General features: G+C 42.1%; 1 protein-coding gene across 1 annotated transcript in view; it reads left to right on the top strand.

Annotated features, from left to right (window-relative positions):
• The first annotated feature begins 6242 nt into the window (after positions 1–6242).
• CLUL1 (clusterin like 1) overlaps positions 6243–14903 on the top strand; it is a 58604-nt gene continuing 49943 nt past the window's right edge. Inside the window, exon 1 of the mRNA XM_025364947.1 lies at positions 6243–6374. Within this exon, the coding sequence (XP_025220732.1) occupies positions 6364–6374 (11 nt within the window). The 5' untranslated portion in view covers positions 6243–6363. The remainder of the gene's footprint in view (positions 6375–14903) is intronic.

The following is a 14903-nucleotide window of genomic DNA, read 5'->3' as shown; positions in this document are numbered from 1 at the left end:
GGCTCCCCAGTAGCTGGGATTACAGGTGCGCACCACTACACCTGGCTAATTTGGTATTAAGGTAATATTATCATCATAAAATGAACTGGGAAGTGTGCCCTCTTCTTATTTATTTATTTATTTTTTCTGAGACAGTCTTTTTGTTGCCCAGGCTGGAGTACAGTGGTACAATCATGGCTCACTGCAGCCTCAAACTCCTGGGTTCAAGTGATCCTCCTGCCTCAGCCTTCCCAGTACAGGGGCAGGCTACCACATCTGGCCAATTTTTAAATTTTTCCTTTGTAGAGAGGGGTCTCACTCTGTTGCCCAGAGGACCTCAAGCAATTCATCTACCTCAGCCCCTCTTCTTTTATTTTATGGAAGAATTATTGGAGTTAATTCTTCTTTAAAGTTTCGTTAGAATTCTTCAGTGAAGCTGTATGGGCTTGAAGATTTGGGGTTGTTTTTTTTTCTTTTTATCTTTTTTTTTTTTTTTTTTTTTTGAGCTGGAGTTTCCCTCTTGTCCCCCAGGCTGGAGTACAGTGGTGTGACCTCTGCTCACTACAACCTCTGCCTCCCACATTCAAGTGATTCCCCTGCCTCACTCAGCCTCTGGAGGAGTTGGGATTACAGGCACCTGCCACTACGCCCGGCTAATTTTTTGTGTTTTTAGTAGAGATGGGGTTTCACCATATTGGCCAGGCTGGTCTCGAACTTCTGACCTCAGGTGATCCACCCATCTTGGCCTCCCAAAGTGCTGGGATTACAGGCGTGAGCCACCACACCTGGCTGAAGATTTCTTTTTGGGGAGTTTTAAATTATACAATCAGTTTGCTTAATAGGTATAAGCTATTCAAGTTATCTATTTTATATTGGGTGAGTTGCAATAGTTTGTGGTTTATGAGTTTATATGGTCCATTTCATCTGAGGTATAAAATTTATTTGTGTAGTATTGTTGCTAATATTCCCTTGTTATTTTTTTATGTTCACATGTTATATGGTGATGGTCCTGGTTTAATTCCTAATATTAGTAACTATCTCACTCTGTTCTCTCTCTGTCTCTGGTAAGTCTTTCTAGAGGTTTGTCAATTTTGTTGACTTTTTCTCCTCAAAGAATCAGCTCTTTGTTTCGTGGATTTTCTGCTTTTCTGTTTTCAACTTCATTGATTTCTGCTGTTTGTTATTTCTCTCCTTCTGTTGGTTGTGGGTTTGTTTCGCTTTTCTTTTTCTATATATTCGATGTGAAATCTTACATTATTCATTTTGGACTTTTCTTCTTTTTTGATGTATGCATTTAGTATTCTAAATTTACTTCTTAGTGCTGCATACTATTTGAACTATGTCAACAAATATTGTTTTTAAATCTTTACTCAGTTCAATGTATTTTTAAAATTTCCTTCTATGCCTCTTCTTTAACTTGTTATTTAGAATTGTGTTGTTTAGTTTCCAAGTATTTACATTTTCCTGTTATCTTTCTGCATTGATGCCATCATAGTCAGAGTGCGTGCTCTGTACAGTTTCAGTTCTTTCAAATTTATTGAGCTTTGTTTAATGGATCTGGATACAGTTTATCTTGGCATATATATATACACACACACATATACACACACACACACACACACATATATGTGGCATTTGAAAAGAAAGTGTATCTGCTGTTTGGTGGAATGTTTGGAGTGTTCTGTAAGTGATGATTAGATACTGTTGGTTGATGATGTTGAGTTTTCCAATAGCCCTACTCAGTTAAGTCTATTTAGTCTGTCAGTTATTCAGAGAGAGAGGTATTGAACTCTGCAATTTGAATTGTGGATTTGTCAAGTTCTCCTTTCAGTTGTATTAGTTTTTTCTTCACATATTTTACAATTCTGTTGTTTGGTGCATACACATTTAGGATTACTATAACTTCCTGGTGGATTGACCCTTTTACATTATATAATGTCTTTTTCTGTCCCTGGTCATTGTAGTTGCTCTGAAGTCTTTGTTTTCTCAATATAAATAGGCAACTCTGCTTTCTTTTGATTAATGTTTACACGATACATCTTTTTGTATTCTTTTACTTTCAACTTACTTGTATTGTTATATTTGAAGTGAGTTTCTTGTAGACAGCATGTAGTAGGTCATGTGTATACATATATATACACACACACACATATGTATAATTTTTTTTTTTTTTGAGATGGAGTTTCACTCTGACACCCAGGCTGGAGTGCAGTGGTACTATCTTAGCTCACTACAACCTCTGCCTCCCGGGCTCAAGCGATTCTTGTGCTGCAGCCTCCCCAGTAGCTGGGATTACAGGCGCACGCCACCATGCCCAGCTAATTTTTGTATTTTTAGTAGAAACGGGGTTTAACCATGATGACCAGGCTGGTCTTGAACTCCTGACCTCAAGCGATCCACCCACCTCGGCCTCCCAAAGTGCTGGCATTACAGGTGTGAGCCACTGTGCCCGGCTTAATATTTTTAATCCACTCAATCTTTGTCTTCTACTGGTGTAGAAGCATTTAATGTAAATGTTGATATGTAAGAGCTTGAATCTGTTATGTTTTTGCTTTCTCTATGTTATCTCAATTTTTAATTTCTCTGTTTTCTTTTTTTCTGCTTCATATTGGCTAATGAACACTGTGAGTCATTCCATTTTGATTTACTTATAGTGGTTTTTAGTGTGTCTCTTTGCATAGCTTTTTTAGGGGTTACTTTAAGTATTTCATTATTTATTCATAACTTATCATAGTATATTGGTATCATTATTTTACCAGTTCAAGTAAAGTATAGAAATGTTCCTCTCTTTACATTCCTTTACCTCATTTATAATATAGTTGTCTTAGGTATTTCTTGTACATACATTTTAAACCAGATGAGTGTTATTTTTGCTTTAGCTATCAAATAATTCCAAAAACTCAAGAAGAAAAGGAAAGCTCCTACTGTATTGACCCAAATTTTTATTTACCATGTTGTTTCTTCCCTCTTTATGCCCCATAGGTCCTTCTTCTATCATTTTCTTTTTGTTTAGAGAACTTCCTAGCCGTCCTATTGGGGTAGATCTCCTAGTGACAAATTCTCTTAGCTTTCTTTCCTCTGTGAATGTCTTTATTCTCCTCTTTGTTCCTGGAGGACATTTTCACTGGATATAGGATTCTTGGCTACTGGTTCTTTTCTTTTGGCACCTTTGTAAGTGTGCAGTCTGCTGTCAAAATAAAAATTAAAATAAAATAAAAATGAATGTGCTCCTTGGCTACATTCATGAAAGTGTAATTCACTGAATGAGGAGGGACACCCATGTCTATAATCTGGAGGCCCATGCTCACCTCTGGATAGTACATCTGCAGAGAAATTGGGGAAATCAAAGTCTGTTGAGACCAGCAAGATAAATAGGGTGAAAGGATACAAAACCATGTCCAAACAGAAATGGTTTAAAGGAACTAAGGCTGTTTCTCCTGAAAAGAAAATAGTTGTAGACATCTGACCTCCAAAGAAACAGGACTTTTTCTTTGGGGCTCCAAGGGGTTTTTATGAGAGAATGATAAGGGAGAGATACTTCAGCTTAGTCTCAGGAAGACTTTTCAACAACCAAACCTGCCCAAAGATGGACTGCCCTGCCTAAGGATTGTGTTCTGACATTAAGGGTATGGAGGTATGGGTTAGATGAATATTTTACCAAAATGCCACAGATATTTCAGGCTATTGACATTGTAATGTCATACCAGGCAACTCCACTTCAATATGAGTCTCTACGACGTAAAATGAAATGGGATGTGTTTTGATAGAGAGTTGCAGATTTCATTTTGCTGTTAGCGACCACACAAAATTACTTTTTCCTACATAAGAACATGTTATTACTCTAGTTGATGATGGCTACTTATAGGAAATGTGTCTGCTTCGTTATGAATCTTGCCTAATATATCTATAATTCAGGATGGTATTATAAAGTGACATATATGATTTTAACATTAGCACTTAAAATAGCACTTATTCTGTACCACGCACTGTCTAGGAGTGTCTACATATTCCGTTATTATCTTTATTTTACAAGACAGGGAACTAAGGCATGGAGAGATTAAGTAATTTGTGCGATGTTACATACCTAGTAAGTGGTAAAGGAAAGATCGGAACCCATTCTGGCTCCATAATCCAGGCTGAAAGCCAATATACTATCCACCACCCTAACTCTTCATTTAGTTTAACCAACTTGTTAGGAATGATTCAAAAATGATTTTACCCTTATTTATCTGTAAATTAAGGGGATAATTGCCCAGTTCAATAAATGTGTCCCCTTCAAAGGTCACATACATAACCAATGGTGCTACTGGGCTCAGAACATTTTTGGAACTACGATTTTGGTGACAACCAAAGAAAGCTTCCAGTACATTCCTCTGAACGTTCTCCAGAGGCAAACCTTTCTCCATGGAGACTGGGCTTCATTTTTTGAATTAGCCTGAAGTTGTTTGTAGTCAAATCTGATGAAAAGAGCGGCTGGGGAAGCTGGCTGTTTTCATTTGTGGTTTAAAACAGTAAATGCAGCCGGGCGCGGTGGCTCAAGCCTGTAATCCCAGCACTTTGGGAGGCTGAGACGGGCGGATCACAAGGTCAGGAGATCGAGACCATCCTGGCTAACACGGTGAAACCCCGTCTCCACTAAAAAATACAAAAAAAAACTAGCCGGGCGAGGTGGCGGGCGCCTGTGGTCCCAGCTACTCCGGAGGCTGAGGCAGGAGAATGGCGTAAACCCGGGAGGCGGAGCTTGCAGTGAGCTGAGATCCGGCCACTGCACTCCAGCCTGGGCGACAGAGCCAGACTCAGTCTCAAAAAAAATAAATAAATAAATAAAAATAAAACAGTAAATGCCACCTAAATGAGGAGGCTACTTTCTTTGAATGGTTTGTAAACTGGCTTTGAAGGTACTTCTTTTTAAAAAAGCACAAGAAAGATGGTGACTGGCAACAGCATCACTGGAATAAGTCTCTAATCATCAAGGAAACCCACACTCATTTGGATGTGTGCATCTGGTATGTTATTATTTTTAAAGTTATGTGCCACAAAGATTCATCCTTTGCCATATAAAAGAACTGTTGTTACATTTATAAAGACATAAAAAGAGGAAAGGAGAAGGCACCAAATGGAAGATTCTTAGGCATTAAGTGCTCAGACAGCATAGATCTTCATTAGGTGACATCAGGGAGAAAAGACATAGACTTTGCCATCTCAGGTAGAAGTAACAAAGTCATCAGCCTCCTAGGAAGACAGACCTGGGTTTGAAGCTCTGCACAGTCATTTCCTAGCTGGTCTGGGGAAAAATTACTTCTTCAAGCCTTAGTGTCTTTATCTGTAAAATAAGGGGAATTATATTACCTTGTCAGGATGTTTTCAGAATTAGAAATAATTTAAAGAGGTCCAACACAAGTAGGTCAATCAAGGGAAGATGTTAAAATTAACAACGGGTGAAACATACTCCCAAAAGGTAAAGTGGATACATAAATGCATCTTTCTCACACATAGAGTACGATAACCTCAGAAAAATATTGCCTAGAGTAAACATGCCTACAGAGCCAACATTCACCATCCAGGAATATGGAGAGGATGTTTGGGATATGGGGGGTGTGAAACTTTACAATTGTATGACCCTTTAACAAGGGCAGACTTGCAAGTTGTACTGGCTTTCCTGCCCTCTGGTTACCTGTTCCAGCATCCAGAATTTGTGAACCTGGGGCCCAAGGACAGAATCTGGCATGGGCAGGCCTGCTAGGTGGCTGTCTCAGGGCTGCTGCAGCTGTGTCAGTGTCCCCACAAGGAGGCTGACATCCAGCCATGATCCTCGCATTAAGCCCAGCAGTCGGGCAGGGGAGCAACTGCTTATAGGCACCTTTGACTTGGCACATAAGCACCCACTACTTTTTTCCTCTCCTGCTTTATCTGCCCAGAGCGATGTTCTCTTTCTAATGTGTACAAGGCATTGTACCTATGACCCCTGGTCCTGCCATAGCAATGCTGTTTTTTGGTGGGGGTTTTTTTGCGTGTTTTCTTTTCTTTTCTTTCTTTTTTTTTTTTTTTTTTAACTGAGTTAGGTTGCCAAGTTTGAAAAATCAGGAATTTCACATAAGCATCCATATTTCTGGCTTCTTTTGAAAAACCGAATGTTCTTTCCACGGTGAGCCCACATTCCTTCCTGACAACCATAGCCGTTCAGCGGGAGCCGAGAGGCCTCTGCTCGCTTCAGGCCCAGACTCGCAGGTCCTCTGCAGGCCCCGCCCACCGGTGTCACCTGCAGGCCCGGGCCGCGGGGTTGGCTTCCACCCTGGAGGTTGCGGACACCTGTACTGTGCCCCAGGCTCTGACTTCCAGCCGGTGGCACAGACGCCTCCAGGGGGCAGCACTCGAGCGCGTCTTATGAATGACAGGTGAGAAACAACATCCTTCAGGACACAAACTTCTCTCCTCGCCTCTCTTGCCCATTTCTCCCGAGAGCCAGAGAAAGCCGCTCCCAAGTCCAAGGCCGGGCTCCACAGATGCCCGGCCCTTCCGGCGCGGGCAGAACAAAGCCACTCCCTGTTCTTGCCGGGGAAGGTAGAAATACTGTGGGCTCCTTCAGAGGCTGCCAGCAAAACTCAGGCAATCTCCTGGGCTGTTCCAATCCATTTCTTCTCTTTTTCAAAACAGCCAGGAGGGGGAGGAGGTAGAGGCGGGGAGACACACCATCCCTGCAAAACCACTGGCAAAATCTAAGCGGAGCCGGGTGTGGTGGCTCACGCCGGTAATCTCAACACTTTGGGAGGCCGAGGCGGTCCGATCACTTGAGGATAGGAGTTGGAGGCCAGCCTGGCCAGCATTGTGAAATACAAAAATAAGCCGATTGTGGTGGTACATGCTTGTAATCCCAGCTACTTGGGAGGCTGAGACAGGAGAATCGCTTCAACCCGGGAGGCAGAGGTTGCAGTGAGCCGAGATTGCGCCACTGCACCCCAGCCTGGACAACACAGTGAGATTCTGTCTCAAAATAAATAAATAAATAAACCCGAGCAGAAAAAGAATCACTTTGAAAACGATCACATTCAAGGATCAATGCTCAGGCAGTTTATGGAATTATCAGCCCAACCTGATAAAATCAGTATTTGAGGAAACTGTGGATGAGCCCCCTGATTTCAATCCCCATTCTGCCAGGTCCTGGTTAACTGAGGTTAACGAAGTAAAGAGCTGTAGACACTATTTACTGCTACCTTAAACCGATTACTCTAGCTTAGCCTACTTTCCATATACAGATTTTACCAGTGGACAACATGATGCTTTATCTTGTTTTTCTCTCCCTGGGACTTTTTTCCAGACATTGAAAACAGAAATACTAATAAGGCCACTTTTACCTGTCTGATGCAAGAACAGAATTTTCAAACTCAACATTCATGCAACCCCTCAGTCCCTGACAATGGCGGGTGGGAAAGTTTCTAAAAATATGCAGCAGCACAATTATCGGGAAAAGATGAGATACTGTTACCTAATAAAAATGCCATAAATAGAGAATGATGAACTACCATAGGAAATGAATCCATAGAAGAGGACATGCTGGAATGTGGGACAGTAAAAATCACTTAAACTTTGCATGACCTTGAAGAAAGTCACGATGATCTGTTTTTCCAGGTTCCTCAAATAGCACGGGGAGATGTGGCTGTTTCCCAACTCTTCCTCTCCAGTGCACTGAATTTAGACCCTTTGTGAGTCTTCCTTCTTTAGACAGCTTCGAGTCTCTCTCTTGAGTCTAAAGGCTGCCTGAGTTCCTCTCTAACATCCTCTAGGCAGTATCAGCTAATGAGACAATGAATTCCATGGAGGCATCTCGCTTGCAGCAGTGGAAACAGAAGTACCTCTCTTGGATAATTTAGAACACTGGTGAGCAGAGGGTCAGATCACCCGGGGGTTGGTGTCACAACCAAAAAAAGTGGCTGTGGCACTGAGTTCTTGGATGGTTTTCTACAGCTGGTCCAGATTTTCCATGGGCTCACCTTTAAATTAAAAGAATTTCTGCGCTTTCAAGAATTTGAAAACAAAGCCATGTGTGAGAATAGGAGATCCACTCATATGCCCTTGCAAGAAATAGGTTGCATTTCTTTTTCTGCACTTATAAAAAGTACCTCCTCTTTTTTTTTTTAAGAAAGCATATATGTAAATGATTCCAAATTAATCTTTAGCATGTGCCCATGTTGTTCTGATTTACTAAACTTTAAAAATATGTCCATTGTTCTCTGTTAACAGCTTTTGGCAACTTTTTCAGAGATTGAAATATGTGAGCAAATTAGAGAAATGAGTACAATTATTAGCTAGTACCATTCAACAAGCACTAAAGAAACAAATACCTCTACAATACATCAAAGGTATGATTATGGTAGATTTTATAATGCCATGTAAGGTTTCTTATTTAACTGCCTTCTTAATTCTCAAAATAAAATGAAATTACGTAGAAGCAAAGTAATATAGTTACCAGAATAGTATTTTTACATGTCTTTAAGTGATTTTTGTTGTTGTTGTTGTTGTTGTTGTTTTTAAGGTAATTATGTGATGTTGTGGAAAGAACAGAGACCTGGGTTAGATAGAATGCTAGTTGTCTACCTTAACAGTTTGTGATAGTGAGCAAATTACTTACCTTCTCTGATCCTTATCTTGTTTATCTATGAAATAGGATTGGTAATACTCATCAGGTTGAAAGGATTAAATGAGGCTCTATGTAAAACTTCTAATATGGTGCCTGGGACAGTAGAAGATGCTTAATAAAGATAGCTTTCATTATTATTATTAACTTTTTCAGGTGATGGTAATTTTAAATGTTTAGGTAATTTTTTAAACTTTAGAAATAGTTGATTTTCAAATGATTAAGACTGCTTATTTTAATCATTTATTTTTATCACCAGATTTATTTTTATTACCCAAAATGTCAATGACTGTCATAAAGATAAAAATTAATAATAATTGGCCGGGCGGGGTGGCTCACGCCTGTAATCCCAGCACTTTGGGAGGCCGAGGCGGGTGGATCACGAGGTCAGGAGATCGAGACCATCCTGGCTAACAAAACCCGTCTCTACTAAAAATACAAAAAATTAGCCAGGCGTGTTGGCAGGCACCTGTAGTCCCAGCTACTCGTAGTCCTGGCTGCTCCTAGTCCCAGCTACTCGGGAGGCTGAGGCAGGAAAATGGCGTGAACCCAGGAGGCGGAGCTTGCAGTGAGCCGAGATGGCGCCACTGCACTCCAGCCCGGGCGACAGAGTCAGACTCCATCTCATGAAAAGAAAAGAAAAAATTAATAATAATTTAAACCCGAAGTATGAGCTGAATTATTTCCTTTAATAGCACATCACATAGGCTGATGATAGTTTTGGTGACTGGTTTATCTATTCTTCCTAAAAGCAAACTGTTGTTAGATGGATGATCACTTGCATGTTGTGACTGAACTCAGCAGTTGGATTTTATTTTTTATTTGCTTCAGTAGCATTAGCCTTTCCTACCAGGATTCGAACAATCCATTTGCCTTTTTTTCGCCTAAAATCTCTCATACATTAAAAATACTGGCTAAATATTTCCTGGACAGACATAAAGAACACATAAATCAGTCTCTGTATGATATTTCTCACTGTAAAGGAGTTTATCTGGTTCAAGACCAGGACATTTATTGCATATCAGGTTTCTACAGTTCAGCCAAAAGTTTGAGGATAAGGACTTACTGCAAAAAGTCTTCTATTGTTCTCAACCATTTTCTCGCTTAGCATATGCAGAGATGTGAAATGGTCAGTGGTGCAGTAGTTGCGTCTGCGTATTTCTCTTGCAGAATATTAGAACAAGGGATTGGCAGTTTCCAGAGAAGGCTGGCAAGGTGTTTGGAAATACTCAGAAACCTGAGGAAATTAGTGGCAAGAGAGGCTTATTATTTCTAGAAATATGCTAGAGTATGTTTTGATTGTACACCTGAGGAATTAATAGATTAAGTAGTTTTATAAGGTTTGGGGTTACTAGAATACCGGCAGTGAAGTTTGTCTTAGGACTTATTTATTTATTTTTTTTGAGACGGAGTCTCACTCTGTCACCCAGGCTGGAGTGCAGTGGCCGGATCTCGGCTCACTGCAAGCTCCGCCTCCCGGGTTTACGCCATTCTCCTGCCTCAGCCTCCCAAGTAGCTGGGACTACAGGCGCCCGCCACCTCGCCCGGCTAGTTTTTTGTATTTTTTAGTAGAGACGGGGTTTCACCGGGTTAGCCAGGATGGTCTCGATCTCCTGACCTCGTGATCCGCCCGTCTCGGCCTCCCAAAGTGCTGGGATTACGGGCTTGAGCTACCGCGCCCGGCCAAGAAGCTTTTATTAATTGCCTACTGTGTGCCATTTTCTGGAGGTGATATTGTTCAACTGATGGACGAGCATCACTGGTTGAAATATTTTGTGGTTCTCATGCTTTGTGTCTTGTGCTGATAGCCCCACATGGATATTTCTGTTTCCAGGTTTGTGTCACTTCTGGAGATATTAGCCTGAACTCAGCAAAATAGGATGATCAAAATGAACCTTTCCAGGGAATTCTGTCCTTGTTGTGCTGTTGTCATCTAACTTAGATACAATGGCCGGGCACGGTGACTCACGCCTATAATCCCAGCACTTTGGGAGGCCGAGGCAGGTGGATCACCTGAGATCAGGAGTTCGAGACCAGCCTGGCCAACACAGTGAAGCCCTGTCTCTACTAAAAATACAAAAATTAGTTGGGCGTGGTGGCGTGTGCCTGTAATCCCAGGTACTCGGGAGGCTGAGGCAGGAGAACCGCTTGAACCAGGGAGTCAGAGGTTGCTGTGAGCCCAGATCACCCCACTGCACTCTAGCCTGGCAACAGAGTGAGATGCCATCTCAAAACAAAAACAAAAACAAAAACAAAATAGCTGGATGTGGTGGCGCATGCGTGTAATCCCAGTTACTCAGAAGGCTGAGCAGGAGAATCTCTTGAACCCAGGAGATGGAGGTGAGATGAGATCGTGCCATTGCACTACAGCCTGGGTGTCAGAGTGAGACTCCATCTCAAAAAATAAAAATAATAAAAAATAAATAAATACATACATAAATGAATACATAAATTAGATATACCTAGAAAAGTATAAAAAAATCTTGTGTGAACATAAATTAAAATTGGCCAAAATAGGTAACAGGCATGGTGGTTCATGCGTGGAATCCCAGTACTTTGGGAGGCTGAGGTGGGAGGATCACTTGAGGCCAGGCGCTCAAGACCAGCTTGGGCAACAAAGCGAGACCTCATCTCTATGAAAGAAAAAAAAATTTTTAAGAGGTAATGAACAACTTGCTTGCCTTCCAGCCTCCCTTCCTTAAAATACTAAGTTAAATGCAATACATGCTCTGACATTGTAGTTTGCTTTCACAAGGACTTACTGAATACTTACTCTAGGTTAAACCTTGTGCTATGTGTGGGGCTACAGGGATGAAAGAGAATTGGTCCTGCCCTCAGGAACCTTTCATTTAGTACAGAGATTTAGCGTGGGCTGGTTGGTCTCTGTTCTCCCCCTCTCCTCCAGATCTATTCTCCACCTTTTTCTTCCCCTCTCCCTGCCTCCAGGGAGGGGGGCTGGATCACTGTGGTTCATTGCTCTGTGGCTTCTGATTGAGTTCAGCCAATGGGAGGGATCATTTTGGCGTGGCAGCTCTGGCGGTTCCTCTGCAATTGCAGTTCCCTCCTCCAAGGATCCGGCACTCACTGGGTTCCTGTATCCAATAACAGACTCCCTTAAATGCTCACTTCTGAAAATAGTTTCTTCATAAAACTATTTTTATAATTTCCTCTGAGTATGCCTTCTGTTTCCTGTGCAGACCCTGATTCAATAGGAAAACAAATTATTGAAATAGAGGAAGAGAAGTGTAATAATAGAGGTATACATAAGTAGAATGGGGCAATAAATGGCGCATTTTCACGCCATCAAGAGTGCCCATATAACAGATAAGTAAATATATCTTGAGTTGAACACTGAAGGATAAGAAACAAATGGGAGAAAGACCTAGAAGGGGCAATATACAGCAAGGAGGGAAAATAAACTATTGTACATTCATGCAAATGTTAGTGTTTAGGACATCTGGAACACAAAGTATATGGGAGAAAGCAGTGGGAGATAGTGTGGAGAGACAGGCCAGGGTCCATCTGTCTCATGTATGTATGGTAAGCAGTTTTGATCATTATTCACACCCACCCATCATGTACCAGACACCATCTAGCCACTTGAGATTCACTAAACAACAAAACAAAGATTCCTATCCTTAGGAAAACGTGAACAATAAGCAATAGAAGGCCAGGCTCGGTGGCTCATGCCTGTAATCCTAACACTTTGGAAGGCCGAGGTGGGCAGATCACCTGAGGTCAGGAGTTCGAAACCAGCCTGGCCAACATGGTGAAACCCTGTCTCTACTAAAAATACAAAAATTAACTGGGTGCGGTAGTGGGCACCTGTAGTCCCAGCTACTCAGGAGGCTGAGGCAGGAGAATCGCTTGAACCCAGGAAGGGGAGGTTGCAGTGAGCCAAGATCGCTCCACTGCACTCTAGTCGGGTAAAAGAGTAAGACTCAATCTCAAAAAAATAAAATAAAATAAAAACATAAGCAATAGATACAACATATAAATAAATTACAAAGCGTGTTAGAAAGTGCTAAGTGTTTGGTAAAAGAAAAAGTAGAGAGAGCAAGGAAGGTCAGGAATGAGTTGGGAGGGTAGTAGGTTGCCATTAAAAAGGGGAATAGGCCTCATTGGAAAGGCCACATTGAGAAGGAAATTTGTGCACAGAGTTGAGGGAATTTAGGGAGTTAAGAATGTGGATTTCTGGAGGAAGAGCATTCCAGACAGAGGGATCACCAGTGCAAAGGCCCCATGGCAAGACTGTACCTGGGACATGATCCTGACATCAATAAGGCCAGTGAAGCTAGAGGTGGAGTGGAAAAGGAGAGAGTGATAGGAGCTGGGGTCAGAGAGTTTCAGGGTGGGAAGGTCTTGCAGGACCTTATAGGTCATTGTAAAGCATCTGGATTTTATTCTGAGGGTCACTGGGGTGTCATTAGAGACTTTTGAGCAAAGAGGTACATGCTGTGACTGAACTTTATTCTGTGAACAATGAGAATCAACTAGATGGATTTAAATATGGGTATCCCATGAAAGAAAATTACTTAACATCCTTGCTACTCAAAGTATGATCCAGGACCAGCCACACTGGCATCAGCTGGGATCTTGTTAGAAATGCAGAATCCCAAGTCCCCGAGACAAACCGAATCAGAACTTGCACTTTAACAAGATCCCAGGTGGCCCATTTGTATGGTAGAGTTTAAGAAGCATCAGTTTAGGGTGGGGCGCGGTGCCTCAGGCCTGTAATCCCAGCACTTTGGGAGGCGGAGACGGATGGATCATGAGGTCAGGAGATCGAGACCATCCTGACTAACACGGTGAAACCCCGTCTCTACTGAAAATACAAAAAATTAGCCAAGCGTGGGAGCAGGTGCCTGTAGTCCCAGCTACTCGGGAGGCTGAGGCAGGAGAATGGCGTGAACCCGGGAGGTGGAGCTTGCAGCGAGCCGAGATCGCGCCACTGCACTCCAGCCTGGGCGACAGAGCGAGACTGTCTCAAAAAAAAAAAAAAAAAAAAAAAAGCATTAGTTTAAAAGATCCATCTGATAGGAGCGTGGAAGATACATTTGAAACAGAATAGACAAGTCAGAGAGAGGTGGGAAGGGCCTAAAACAGGGCAGCAGTAGGGAGGTAAAAGAGGGAAAAATATAAAGGAAGAAAATGCACAGCACAATGTAGACAATTCCTAAATACTTAAAAAAAATTTTTTGAAATAATTATAGATTCACAGGAGGTTGTAAAGAAATGCGTAGGAAATTGGCCGGGCGTGGTGGCTCAAGCCTGTAATCCCAGCACTTTGGGAGGCCGAGACGGGCGGATCACAAGGTCAGGAGATCGAGACCATCCTGGCTAACACGGTGAAACCCCGTCTCTATTAAGAAATATAAAAAACTAGCCGGGCGAGGTGGCGGGCGCCTGTAGTCCCAGCTACTCGGGAGGCTGAGGCCGGAGAATGGCGTGAACCCGGAAGGCGGAGCTTGCAGTGAGCTGAGATCCGGCCACTGCACTCCAGCCTGGGTGACAGAGCGAGACTCCGTCTCAAAAAAAAAAAAAAAAAAAAAAAAAAAGAAATGCGTAGGAAAGAACAATGCACCCTTTACCCAGCCTCCTCCACCATTAACATCTTATACAACTATATTAAAATATCAAAAACAATCAAATGACATTGCTACAATCCATAGAGCTTATTCAGATTTCACCAGTTATTAGATGCACTCGTGTGTGTGTGTGTGTGTGTGTGTGTGCATAGAGCTCTGTGTAATTTTATCACATGTGAAGCTTTGCTACCACAATCAAGATATTCAAGCCATTAGCAGAAGACTTTCTGGTGTTACCTCCTTATAGCCACACCCATCCCTCCATCATTAACCCCTGGGAACAACTAATTGTTCATCTCTATAATTATTCTGTTTCACAAATGTTTTATAGATGGGTACGTGCAGTATGTATTTTTTGAGACTGGTGACAGAGCAAGACAGGATCTCACTCTGCACCCAGGCTAGAGTGCAGTGTCGTGATCTTGGCTCATTGCAGCCTCCACCTCCTGGGCTCAGGTGATTCTCCCATCCCAGCCTCCTGAGTAGCTGGGACTACAGACACGCGCCACCTCGCCTAGCTAATTTTTTATATTTTTGTAATGATAGGGTTTCACCATGTTGCCCAGGCTAGTCTAGAACCCTTGGGCTCAAGTGATCCAACTGCCTTGGCCTCCCAAAATGCTGGGAGTACAGGCATGAGCCACCACTCCCAAGAGCTTTTATTCCTTCATAATTTCTTTTTTTTTTTTTTTTTTTTTTTTTTT

Source organism: Theropithecus gelada, chromosome 18, assembly GCF_003255815.1.
Source record: "Theropithecus gelada isolate Dixy chromosome 18, Tgel_1.0, whole genome shotgun sequence".
Taxonomy (NCBI): Eukaryota; Metazoa; Chordata; class Mammalia; order Primates; family Cercopithecidae; genus Theropithecus; species Theropithecus gelada.
Note: the sequence above shows the minus strand (reverse complement) of the source record. Positions and strands in the feature narration are given on the sequence as shown.